This window comes from Panulirus ornatus, chromosome 58 (assembly GCF_036320965.1).
Source record: "Panulirus ornatus isolate Po-2019 chromosome 58, ASM3632096v1, whole genome shotgun sequence".
NCBI lineage: Eukaryota > Metazoa > Arthropoda > Malacostraca > Decapoda > Palinuridae > Panulirus > Panulirus ornatus.
This window is the reverse complement of record NC_092281.1, coordinates 12,297,574-12,311,771: the sequence shown is the minus strand read 5'-3', so window position 1 is coordinate 12,311,771 and position 14,198 is coordinate 12,297,574. Positions and strand designations below refer to the sequence as shown.

At 33.3% G+C, this 14,198-nt stretch overlaps 1 protein-coding gene across 2 annotated transcripts in view; it reads left to right on the top strand.

The window, feature by feature from the left end:
* Nucleotides 1-746: 746 nt before the first annotated feature.
* The window catches only part of LOC139766515 (protein phosphatase methylesterase 1), a 36,159-nt gene continuing 22,707 nt past the window's right edge, over nucleotides 747-14,198 (top strand). Inside the window, exons 1-4 of one of the 2 annotated variants that reach the window (XM_071695243.1) lie at nucleotides 747-955; nucleotides 2,220-2,430; nucleotides 4,452-4,561; nucleotides 12,757-12,875. In XM_071695243.1, the coding sequence (XP_071551344.1) occupies nucleotides 888-955; nucleotides 2,220-2,430; nucleotides 4,452-4,561; nucleotides 12,757-12,875 (508 nt within the window). In that variant the 5' untranslated portion in view covers nucleotides 747-887. The remainder of the gene's footprint in view (nucleotides 956-2,219; nucleotides 2,431-4,451; nucleotides 4,562-12,756; nucleotides 12,876-14,198) is intronic. The other variant, XM_071695242.1, reaches the window with a different exon arrangement.

The following is a 14,198-nucleotide window of genomic DNA, read 5'->3' as shown; positions in this document are numbered from 1 at the left end:
TGGAACATCATGCTCTACTACACCCTTAGCTTTGCTGCAAATGACATCACTGCAGCCCAGTTAGCCGTAAGTTTCACTGCGAAGGCCATCATCACTATACCCACGGACACACACAAACAAAAGGCCAGATATACACACAACCCCTTTTATTTATTATCATTATTATTATTATTATTATTATTATTATTATTATTATTGTCAATGTTCACATTACCACAATATTTGCTTTATGATCAATGGTCCCAAGCAGTAAATGTGGCTGGCTTCCTGAGCTCCTCAGGGGCCTCATGTTCATGCATTGTGCCTAATCTGGTATAACTAATATCTTTCCAGTATTCTCTCAGACCACAGACTTGTCTCAAGCAAAACTTTCCTTTTTACCGTTTTACTCACTTGGTTGAAATATATCTATCTCCCTTCCCTTTCCATTTGCATAATTCCAGTACCTGTTTTTATTTCTTATTACATTTGTATAATAGATAGTGAGTATGATAACTAAAATCAAGTGCTCTCTGAATTCTTGAAGTTTGAAGTTGTTTAAATATCCCGCCAGCTGGTCAGCTCGGCGGCCTTTAAAAACTTTGTTTACACGAAGATACGAGCACAGAAAATGATAAGAATATTGAAACACATACATTCCTAATATTGAAATATAAGATGTAACTGTGGGTATATATAAATAATAATTCGATAATCTTACTTCATCATACCTTTCCGTAGAGACAGAAAATAATCTATTGGAAAAGAATTGAGTCTGTTATCCATCACATAATTTCTCCCTGACTGACGGAAAACCTGGTTAAGTATCCTTAATTTTGTTTCTGGTTAGAAAGTGTGGTCACGACCGTAGGAGTTGAGGTTGTTGCAGGCGGTCAGTTTGCAGGAGGATGGCTGACATACGGCGGACACTGCTGAAGAATGCCCTGCCGCCCATGGGGCCCCCGGGCATACCAGGGTAGGCTCATACTTCATTGTAACCAACATTGTTATTTATTCTTTCCTATCACTCTCTCATTTGGCGTACATACCATGAACATTAATGCAAGGGAAGAGATGTGGGATGTGGTGTCAGGAAGCCATGGGAGGTAAAAGCTTTCCATGGCTAGTGGGACACGGGGCGGGCTAATTATATCTCTCAGGAAGCCACAGGCGCAGGGAATGGAATATTATATCATGATGCACCACGTAAGGAAGTTATGATGACTCACACTAATATCTGTGGAGTGAAGTTAGTGTCATGTCACCCATTGCTGCCTTCTGGTACTCCTCTGCGCCAGTTGTCGGCACTATTGGAGTAGCACTCGTCCAGCCCACATCCTATTCTGTCAGCATGTTATGTACTTAAATTTGACAAGTATTTCTTTAATCGATGATGCTGTTACAGGTAACATTGTGGAGCTAGAGAGACGGAGATGATATATGATAACATTGAATGACATCAGAAGACTCCTTGTTAGGTACTGGTCTTCTTTGGGTAAAATTGTTAAGAATGATAGTGATGTGTGATGGTGAAGTTAAAGGCCTTCACCTCAGTCATTGAGGAGTTTTGTAGAAATTGACAGAACAACCTATGAAATACTTTCCTAGTTTCCCTCATCAGCTGAAATTTACCTGTATTTTCATTATTATTGCAAAGAAAAGAGATTGTGGATATTGTTGCTTGATATCTTATACATTACTCTGCAGCAAACTCATGAAATGGCAAGTGATCACACATAAACATGTTTGGAACACATGACAGTGTCATTGATCTATTTCAGCTTTAACAGTTGGTACAAAAATCTGTTCCTCATAACCATACGCAGGCTGAGCATGTGGGTAGTAGGGACACATATGATGGCTTCCAGTATTCATGCTCACCATCCTCCTCCTCAGTCTGACTAAAATCATGCCTAATCACTTATTTCTTTACCTTTCACATGGTGTTTTTCCTCATTTTTGTACCAGTTGTTGACAGGTGTTCCTTTTCATCGCTCAGGTCATTCGTCATGTTATGTCACCTGTGTTTCCAAATGGATATGATTTTCATTTGCACTCTCTTGCCTTTAAAATGCACAGAACAGTTTTGCAAAAACTTTTCAGTTTTCTTATTTGTTTGAATATTGGTTTGTGATAGTGATTTCAGTAAAATGACAGTTATTATTAAGGTTTGAACTTCATGTATGGCGCAGTCACTTTGTAAAGAGACCTTGTTACAAATCAAACGTCTTTGCTTGTAGGTCAAATCGAGGTAATCGAGGACGTGGAGGCCTGATGGGTGGTAGAAGAGACTACACACCTGCATCATGGAAGAAATACTGGGACAGGAGTGAGGACATTGCCTTACAAGGTGGTGATGTTTTTCGTGTGTACAGACGTGGCACAGTTGGTCCTCTATTGCTTCTCTTGCATGGTGGAGGATACTCTGCTCTTACCTGGTCCCTTTTTGCTGTAAGTTTAAATGTTTTGAATATTTTTTCAACACACACACACACACACACACACAAACACACTTTTATACATGATTAAGAGGGTGGTGGCATGTACAGAGCATCAAGTTAGGGAAAGAAGTGTTATTTTAGGAGTGGTAGAGGATGTGTGGATCAGGTATTTGTTTTGAAAAATGAGTGAGAAATACTTAGAGAAAGGGAGGGATTTGTATTTTGCATTTATGGATCCAGAGAAATCTTATGAGAGTTGACAGTGATTCTCAGTGGAAAGTACTACAAATATATGATGTGGGAAGAATGTTATTAGATGCAGTGAGGAGTTTTTTATCAAGAGAATAAGGTATGTGTGAGAGCAGGTAGAATGGTTCACGGCAAAGGTTGATCTGTGGTAGGGGTGAGTGATGTCACCATGGCTGTTTATTCTATTTATGGATGGGATGGTGAAGGAGGTGAATGCAAGGGTTGGAGAGAAGAGCAGGTTTGTAGTCTGCTGGGGGTGGGGGCCTTGGGAGGTAGGTCAGTTATTGTTTGCTGATGGTATGGGGCTTGTGGCAGATTCAAGTGAGAAATTGCAGAAACTGTTGTCCGAGTTTGGGAGAGTGTGTAAAAGGAGATATTAGAGAGTAAATGTTAATAAAAACAAAGTTTTTTGGAGTTTGAGTTTGAATGGTGAAAATTTGGAGGATGTGAAGTATTTCAAATACTTAGGAATAGATTTGGTAGCTAATAGAACCATGGGAGCTAAGATGAGCTATAGGGTGGGTGAGGAGAAAAGGCCTTTACTCATAAAGGAATGTTTAGAAAGAGGGCTCTCGTCAGCATCCATAAGTGTTGTATGGATGCAAGGCATGGGTCTTAGACAAAAGTGTAAAGGATAAAATTAATGTTTTGCAAATGAAATGTTTTAGGATGGTGTGAGGTATAAAGACAGTAGATCAAATAAGAAATGGTAGAGTATTATTTATGAGAGAGCTGAAGAGGGTGTGCATTTAGACTTTTGGAAAGGATGAGTGAGGGGAGGATGACTGAAAAGTAACTGCCACAAGTTGAGGGAGCAAGGAAAATGGGATAACCAAGAAGGATGTGGAAGGATGGAGTGAAAGATGCTTTGAAGGCATGAGGTTGAAGCATGCAGAAGGGTATGAAATATGCTAGGTATAGAGTGAATTGGAGCACTATGATTTACAGGGGACAGTGTGCTGTCATTGGGCTAGATCAAGGCAGTTGAACGGTGGTTGAAGGAAACCACAGAAAGGCCTCGGCTCTGGTCTTGGAGCATTATATATATATATATATATATATATATATATATATATATATATATATATATTTTTAAACTATTCGCCATTTCCCGCGTTAGCAAGGTAGCGTTAAGAACAGAGGACTGGGCCTTTTTTGGAATATCCTCACCTGGCCCCCCTCTGTTCCTTCTTTTGGAAAATTAAAAAAAAAAAACGAGAGGGGAGGATTTCCAGCCCCCCGCTCCCTCCCCTTTTAGTCGCCTTCTACGACACGCAGGGAATACGTGGGAAGTATTCTTAATCCCCTATCCCCAGGGATGATATATATATATATATATATATATATATATATATATATATATATATATATATATATATATATATATATAAATATATATATATATATATATGACAGCTTGAGAGTAGATGTAAGTAAATGAGGTCATTTCTGCATCTGTTCCTGGCAACAGCATCTTTTTTTCATTGCTGCTCGTGATTTTATTATCTCTACAAATCTGTTTCCCTCAAACATTCATATTTCTTTTTTCTTTTTCCTCTTTATTCGGTAAAAGTTTTGTATAAAAAGTATAAGAGTACTGTAGTATGTGGAAATTTAAGTTACTAGATTGATAAAATGTTTAACTTGAATGTTGTCATTGTTAAGAAGTGTTTTGTGTAGATTCAGGGAATTTGACAGTCATTACTGTAATGATAAAGAATGTTCAGGAACAGAATCCAGTCACAGGAAACAGTATTGATATAAAGATTTTATTTTCCTTAGGAGAATGTTACGGAGATGGTTGAATGTCAAGTTATGGCCATGGACCAGCGAGGCCATGGGGATACTCACACCACAGATGATTCAGATCTTTCTGCTGAAGCCCTTGCTCGGTAAGGTACCAATTTTGGTAAACGTTGAAGTCCAGTGAGATTAGTATCAATTTCAGGTGCTCTTTTGTTTGTACTGTGATATATATCATTAAAATCTGAAGAAGTTGAAAATCTGAGCAAAATATTTGGATTTTTCTTGATTTTTTCAAAAAATGAATTTTCTTGAGAATTTCAGCATAGATGTTTTTCGGTATGTTGAATACGAATCTGTGGTTAAAACCCAAAAATTCGTCTAACGAGTCGAGTAATTAGCATACTAATTTTATTATAATTAATCTTAGGAGTAATTAAAGGCATTAATAATGCGAAATGCTGTCATTTGACTAGAAATCCTTAATCAGCATGTAAAATAACATCTATACGCAGATTTTCATTAAAATCTAAAGAAGTTGAAAATCTGAGCGAAATATTTTTTCTTGATTTAATTCAAAAAATGGATTTTCTTGAGAATTTCAGCATAGATGTTTTTCGGTATGCTGAATACGAATCTGTGGTTAAAACCCAAAAATTCGTCTAATTAGTCGAGTAATTAGCATACTAATTTTATTATAATTAATTTTAGGAGTAATTAAAGGCATTGATAATGCGAAATGCTGCCATTTGACTAGAAATCCTTAATCAGCATGTAAAACAACATCTATACGCAGATTTTCATTAAAATCTGAAGAAGTTGATAATATGAGCAAAATATTTGGTAAGCCTTACCAAATATTTTGCTCATATTTTCAACTTCTTTAGATTTTAATGAAAATCTGCTTATAGATGTTATTTTACATGCTGATTAAGGATTTCTAGTCAAATGACAGCATTTCGCATTATTAATGCCTTTAATTACTCCTATGCTTGATTATAATAAAATTACTATGCTAATTACTCGACTAGTTAGACGAATTTTTGGGTTTTAATCACAGATTCGTATTCAGCATACCAAAAAACATCTATGTTGAAATTCTCAAGAAAATCCATTTTTTGAAAAAATCAAGAAAAATCCAAGGCTATATCCTTACCAAATATTTTGCTCATATTTTCAACTTCTTCAGATTTTAATGAAAATCTGCTTATAGATGTTATTTTACATGCTGATTAAGGATTTCTAGTCAAATGACAGCATTTCGCATTATTAATGCCTTTAATTACTCCTATGCTTGATTATAATAAAATTACTATGCTAATTACTCGACTAGTTAGACGAATTTTTGGGTTTTAATCACAGATTCGTATTCAGCATACCAAAAAACATCTATGTTGAAATTCTCAAGAAAATCCATTTTTTGAAAAAAATCAAGAAAAATCCAAGGCTATAGCCTTACCAAATATTTTGCTTATATTTTCAACTTCTTCAGATTTTAATGAAAATCTGCTTATAGATGTTATTTTACTGGCTGATTAAGGATTTCTTGTCAAATGGCAGCATTTCGCATTATTAATGCCTTTAATTACTCCTATGCTTGATTATAAGAAAATTACTATGCTAATTACTCGACTAGTTAGACGAATTTTTGGGTTTTAATCACAGATTCGTATTCAGCATACCGAAAAAACATCTATGCTGAAATTCTCAAGAAAATCCATTTTTTGAAAAAAATCAAGAAAAATCCAAGGCTATAGCCTTACCAAATATTTTGCTTATATTTTCAATTTCTTCAGATTTTAATGAAAATCTGCTTATAGATGTCATTTTACAGGCTGACTAAGGATTTGTATTTAAATGACAGCATTTCGCATTATTAATGCCTTTAATGACTCCTAAGATTATAATAAAATTAGTATGCTAATTGCTCGACTAATTACACAAATTTTTGGGTTTTAACCACAGATTCGTATTCAACATACCGAAAAACATCTATGCTGAAATTGTCAAGAAAATCCATTTTTTGAAAAAAATCAAGAAAAATCCACGGCTATAGCCTTACCAAATATTTTGCTCATATTTTCAACTTCTTCAGATTTTAATGAAAATCTGCGTATAGATGTTATTTTACATGCTGATTAAGGATTTGTATTCAAATGACAGCATTTCGCATTATTAATGCCTGTGATTACTCGTAAGATTAATTATAATAAAATTAGTATGCTAATTACTCGACTAATTACACAAATTTTTGGGTTTTAAACACATATTCGCATTCAGCATACCGAAAAACATCTATGCTGAAATTCTCAAGAAAATCCATTTTTTGAAAAAAATCAAGAAAATCCAAATATTTTGCTCATATTTTCAACTTCTTCAGATTTTAATGAAAATCTGCTTATAGATGTTATTTTACATGCTGATTAAGGATTTCTGGTCAAATGGCAGCATTTCGCATTATTAATGCCTTTAATTACTCCTAAGATTAATGATAATAAAATTAGTTTGCTAATTACTCGACTATTTAGACGAATTTTTGGGTTTTAACCACAGATTCGTATTCAGCATACCGAAAAACATCTATGCTGAAATTCTCAAGAAAATCCATTTTTTGAAAAAAATCAAAAAAATATTTTGCTCATATTTTCAACTTCTTCAGATTTTAATGAAAATCTGCTTATAGATTTTATTTTCTGCGTATAGATGTTATTTTACATGCTGATTAAGGATTTCTGGTCAAATGGCAGCATTTCGCATTATTAATGCCTTTAATTACTCCTAAGATTAATTATAATAAAATTAGTTTGCTAATTACTCGACTATTTAGACGAATTTTTGGGTTTTAACCACAGATTCGTATTCAGCATACCGAAAAACATCTGTGCTGAAATTCTCAAGAAAATCCATTTTTTGAAAAATAAGAAAAATCAAGGCTATAGCCTTACCAAATATTTTGCTCATATTTTCAACTTCTTCAGATTTTAATGAAAATCTGCTTGTAGATGTTATTTTACATGCTGATTAAGGATTTCTAGTCAAATGACAGCATTTGGCATTATTAATGGCTTTAATTACTCGTATGCTTGATTATAATAAAATTACTATGCTAATTACTCGACTAGTTAGACGAATTCTTGGGTTTTAATCACAGATTCGTATTCAGCATACCAAAAAACATCTATGTTGAAATTCTCAAGAAAATCGATTTTTTGAAAAAATCAAGAAAAATCCAAGGCTATAGCCTTACCAAATATTTTGCTCAGATTTTCAACTTCTTAAGCTTTTAATGAAAATCTGCTTATAGATGTTATTTTACTGGCTGATTAAGGATTTCTTGTCAAATGGCAGTATTTCGCATTATTAATGCCTTTAATTACTCCTAAGATTAATTATAATAAAATTAGTATGCTAATTACTCGACTACTTAGACGAATTTTTGGGTTTTAACCACAGATTCGTATTCAGCATACCGAAAAACATCTATGCTGAAATTCTCAAGAAAATCCATTTTTTGAAAAAAATCAAGAAAAATCCAAGGCTATAGCCTAAGCAGATATTTTGCTCATATTTTCAATTTCTTCAGATTTTAATGAAAATCTGCTTATAGATGTTATTTTACAGGCTGATTAAGGATTTGTATTCAAATGACAGCATTTCGCATTATTAATGCCTTTAATGACTCCTAAGATTATAATAAAATTAGTATGCTAATTGCTCGACTAATTACACAAATTTTTGGGTTTTAACCACAGATTCGTATTCAACATACCAAAAACATCTATGCTGAAATTCTCAAGAAAATCCATTTTTTGAAAAAAATCAAGAAAAATCCAAATTTTGCTCAGATTTTCAACTTCTTCAGATTTTAATGAAAATCTGCTTATAGATGTTATTTTACAAGCTGATTAAGGATTTCTAGTCAAATGACAGCATTTGGCATTATTAATGCCTTTAATTACTCGTATGCTTGATTATAATAAAATTACTATGCTAATTACTCGACTAGTTAGACGAATTTTTGGGTTTTAATCACAGATTCGTATTCAGCATACCAAAAAACATCTATGTTGAAATTCTCAAGAAAATCCATTTTTTGAAAAAATCAAGAAAAATACCAATATTTTGCTCAGATTTTCAACTTCTTAAGCTTTTAATGAAAATCTGCTTATAGATGTTATTTTACTGGCTGATTAAGGATTTCTTGTCAAATGGCAGTATTTCGCATTATTAATGCCTTTAATAACTCCTAAGATTAATTATAATAAAATTAGTATGCTAATTACTCGACTACTTAGACGAATTTTTGGGTTTTAACCACAGATTCGTATTCAGCATACCGAAAAACATCTATGCTGAAATTCTCAAGAAAATCCATTTTTTGAAAAAATCAAGAAAAATCCAAGGCTCTAGCCTAAGCAGATATTTTGCTCATATTTTCAATTTCTTCAGATTTTAATGAAAATCTGCTCATAGATGTTATTTTACAGGCTGATTAAGGATTTGTATTTAAATGACAGCATTTCGCATTATTAATGCCTTTAATGACTCCTAAGATTATAATAAAATTAGTATGCTAATTGCTCGACTAATTACACAAATTTTTGGGTTTTAACCACAGATTCGTATTCAACATACCGAAAAACATCTATGCTGAAATTCTCAAGAAAATCCATTTTTTGAAAAAAATCAAGAAAAATCCAAGGCTATAGCCTTACCAAATATTTTGCTCATATTTTCAACTTCTTCAGATTTTAATGAAAATCTGCGTATAGATGTTATTTTACATGCTGATTAAGGATTTCTGGTCAAATGGCAGCATTTCGCATTATTAATGCCTTTAATTACTCCTAAGATTAATTATAATAAAATTAGTTTGCTAATTACTCGACTATTTAGACGAATTTTTGGGTTTTAACCACAGATTCGTATTCAGCATACCAAAAAACATCTATGCTGAAATTCTCAAGAAAATCCATTTTTTGAAAAAATAAGAAAATCCAAGGCTATAGCCTTACCAAATATTTTGCTCATATTTTCAACTTCTTCAGATTTTAATGAAAATCTGCTTGTAGATGTTATTTTACATGCTGATTAAGGATTTCTAGTCAAATGACAGCATTTGGCATTATTAATGGCTTTAATTACTCGTATGCTTGATTATAATAAAATTACTATGCTAATTACTCGACTAGTTAGACGAATTCTTGGGTTTTAATCACAGATTCGTATTCAGCATACCAAAAAACATCTATGCTGAAATTCTCAAGAAAATCCATTTTTTGAAAAAAATCAAGAAAAATCCAAGGCTATAGCCTTACCAAATATTTTGCTCATATTTTCAACTTCTTCAGATTTTAATGAAAATCTGCGTATAGATGTTATTTTACATGCTGATTAAGGATTTCTGGTCAAATGGCAGCATTTCGCATTATTAATGCCTTTAATTACTCCTAAGATTAATTATAATAAAATTAGTTTGCTAATTACTCGACTATTTAGACGAATTTTTGGGTTTTAACCACAGATTCGTATTCAGCATACCGAAAAACATCTATGCTGAAATTCTCAAGAAAATCCATTTTTTGAAAAAAATCAAGAAAAATCCAAGGCTATAGCCTTACCAAATATTTTGCTCATATTTTCAACTTCTTCAGATTTTAATGAAAATCTGCTTGTAGATGTTATTTTACATGCTGATTAAGGATTTCTAGTCAAATGACAGCATTTGGCATTATTAATGCCTTTAATTACTCGTATGCTTGATTATAATAAAATTACTATGCTAATTACTCGACTAGTTAGACGAATTCTTGGGTTTTAATCACAGATTCGTATTCAGCATACCAAAAAACATCTATGTTGAAATTCTCAAGAAAATCGATTTTTTGAAAAAAATCAAGAAAAATCCAAGGCTTTACCAAATATTTTGCTCAGATTTTCAACTTCTTAAGCTTTTATTGAAAATCTGCCTATAGATGTTATTTTACTGGCTGATTAAGGATTTCTTGTCAAATGGCAGTATTTCGCATTATTAATGCCTTTAATAACTCCTAAGATTAATTATAATAAAATTAGTATGCTAATTACTCGACTACTTAGACGAATTTTTGGGTTTTAACCACAGATTCGTATTCAGCATACCGAAAAACATCTATGCTGAAATTCTCAAGAAAATCCATGTTTTGAAAAAAATCAAAAAAAATCCAAGGCTCTAGCCTAAGCAGATATTTTGCTCATATTTTCAATTTCTTCAGATTTTAATGAAAATCTGCTCATAGATGTTATATTACAGGCTGATTAAGGATTTGTATTTAAATGACAGCATTTCGCATTATTAATGCCTTTAATGACTCCTAAGATTATAATAAAATTAGTATGCTAATTGCTCGACTAATTACACAAATTTTTGGGTTTTAACCACAGATTCGTATTCAACATACCAAAAAACATCTATGCTGAAATTCTCAAGAAAATCCATTTTTTGAATTAAATCAAGAAAAATTAAAGGGTATATATAGCCTTACCAAATATTTTGCTCAGATTTTCAACTTCTTCAGATTTTAATGAAAATCTGCTTATAGTTGTTATTTTACATGCTGATTAAGGATTTCTAGTCAAATGATAGCATTTCGCATTATTAATGCCTTTAATTACTCCTAAGATTAATTATGATAAAATTAGTATGCTAATTACTCGATTCGTTAGACGAATTTTTGGGTTTTAAACACAGATTCGTATTCAGCATGCCAAAAAACATCTATGCTGAGATTCTCAAGAAAATCCATTTATTGAATTAAATCAAGAAAAATTAAAGGCTATATATAGCCTTACCAAATATTTTGCTCATATTTTCAACTTCTTCAGATTTTATTGAAAATCTGCTTATAGATGTTATTTTACATGCTGATTAAGGATTTCTAGTCAAATGACAGCATTTCGCATTATCAATGCCTTTAATTACTCCTAAAATTAATTATGATAGAATTAGTATGCTAATTACTCGACTAATTAGACGAATTTTTGGGTTCTAACCACAGATTCGTATTCATCATACCGAAAAACATCTATGCTGAGATTCTCAAGAAAATCCATTTTTTGAAAAAAATCATGAAAAATCCAAATATTTTGCTCAGATTTTCAACTTCTTGAGATTTTAATGAAAATCTGTGTATAGATGTTATTTTACAGGCTGATTAAGGATTTCTAGTCAAATGACAGCATTTCGCATTATTAATGCCTTTATTACTCCTATGATTAATTATAATAGAATTAGTATGCTAATTACTCGACTGATTACACTTTCATCTAGGAGTGTGAACCCAGGTGACCAGAATCCCTACTCTGATAGTGTGGATGGGCAGACTGAATTTGATTGTCCACAGTCAGAGATGTAGTTTAAATTCTGAACTTCACTTTTTCTGTCCAAAATCACTTTCTCTTTCCAACTTTTGCCCTTAGCTACCTTTTTAAGAGAAAAAAATTTGGGGAAGGGGATTTTATCCTTGATCCTTTCACTGATACAGAGACACTTATAACGGACTTTCATTGATACCAATGGTAATGTTTCCATCCTTGCCCAATATCTATAAGGTTTACAACAAGGACAGGCTTTTTTATAGTTCTTATTTAGTGTAGCTTTACTACTACTTAATGCAGGCTTGCTCAAAAATGTATGGGTTTCATGCATTCTCACATTTTCATTATCTAGCACAGGACAAGAAAGTAGTTTTGATAAAGAAGGAACTTCATTTTGCACCATGATGGTGCTTTATTTTAGAAACTAGTATGTATCTCCCACCTGCCATGCCACCATAGCCTTCCTCAAGTTGACCCTTGGCTTGTATTTGAATGATGAGTTTTAATGATGAGTTGTCCACAAAAGTGAGAAGAACTGTAGTGCTAATGAATTTAGAGTCTTGGGTTGCAGCCACTAATTATTTGAATACATGCATCTTTTGTAGACTGATTGGTCATTTGAATAAATTTTTAATGTTCCTCTGGTAACTGTTCCCTCGTGGAAGGTTGCCTAGGGAGTAGGGTCCACACTTTTCCAAATTTCTCGCATTCAGAACACTGAATTCCCTCTCATCCAAGACATTTTCATACTAGATGCTCTTTTCATATTAGAATGCTCAAGGTTTATGATATTCCTATCTTCCATATACATCCTACTTGTCCTCTCACTATTGTTTTCACTTTTTTTCACTTCTCACCAGCGTCCATATTTTATGTTCCTCCACTGCTTCGCTTATTTTCATTTAAATTCTGAGCTTTCAGCAGTATGACATTTTGTTAATTGGCTTATTTTATTGATATTATTTTTATAATGTTTTCTCGTTGGCAGCGACGTTGGTCGAGTAGTGGAGGCAGTGTATGAGTATGACCAGCCACCTTGTGTGCTCATTGGCCACAGCATGGGTGGAGCCATCGCTGTCCACACTGCATACCATGATCATGTTGCCGGTTAGTTTTGAGTACTTTATACATGACCGTTCTATAGTTATGTTGTCTTAAAAATTTTATCACATACATCTTTATTGCATAAGTTTGAATTTGTGGTGGGAAGAGTAGATAGATGTTTAAAGTTTTGTAAGACATTGGAACTTCAAAATATTTTCTGCACTTAACTTTTTTAAATGATGCATGCTTTTCTTTTCTTATCATTAGAGCAGCTGCATTCAGAAATAGCCAGACTACTCCAGTGTATTAGTCCTTCTTTAGACAACCAGTTTTACATTAGCTGGCTAGTCTTAGTTCAAAAACATGAACATAACTATCATCCACTCATATACCCCCTGCTTCCTCTTGAGCTAATGCACTAATGGCTGTATAGTGCAGCAAATGGACTGACTTGAGAATAAGTTGTGGGTCATATCTGATTCAGATCAAATCATTATACATGACAGACCATGGAAGTGCTGCTATTCTTAAATCTTATGAGCCCAAGATTAGGTCGGGCTTTTACATCAAGCCTTAGATTGGACACTTTTTGCAAGTGCACTTATAAGACCTTAGTTTGTCAAGTGTTGTGTGACCTACCCTCTTCAGGTGTTTGTGTATGATCTGAAGTCAGTGAAAATTTTCCGTGCCAGATATTGGGAACACTTTCATCCTGTTTTATTTAGAAGACTTGTCATTGGATTTACACCTAACAAAAATTTATTCAGCACCCTTACGGTGTGATACAATATGACACATCACACAAGAAATTTTGAAAAATCTCCTGAGGTATGGTACATGGTTAGTATCCCAGGTCTGCTGACTTGCCAGTTACCCTGTAGCTTGTGACTGGTATACCATTTTACTTTCGCTCTACATGCAGATTGTACTTCATGAACCAAATTATGCTTCACGATACAAATTAGCCACTATAGTAGTGTTCACAGTAACACCAAAATAGTATCCAGTTACTGTAGGAACCCTCTGCCCCTGGGACACAGTTAAACCTATTTGACATGGTTTTCATCTTGTCTGACATAACTGATTTGAAATAACATTATGATTCCTACTCTGTGCTCCAAAGCCCAGCTCAGTGCAGGTTAGACCATTTCTGTTTCCAACATATTTGATACATTGTATTCACATGACGAACTTTATTTGATAAAAGTCTTTGCTAACACTAACATTGTTTGTCTCATATGAATTTCCCTACCAATCACTCATCGAGGACATACTAATTGTATCATGTTTGGCATACTAAAGAAATATCATACCTTGTTTCGTGACCCAATCCCTGCTTCATAATCATGCCAGAGCTGTGCTTAGTATTATAGCTATTACAGTACA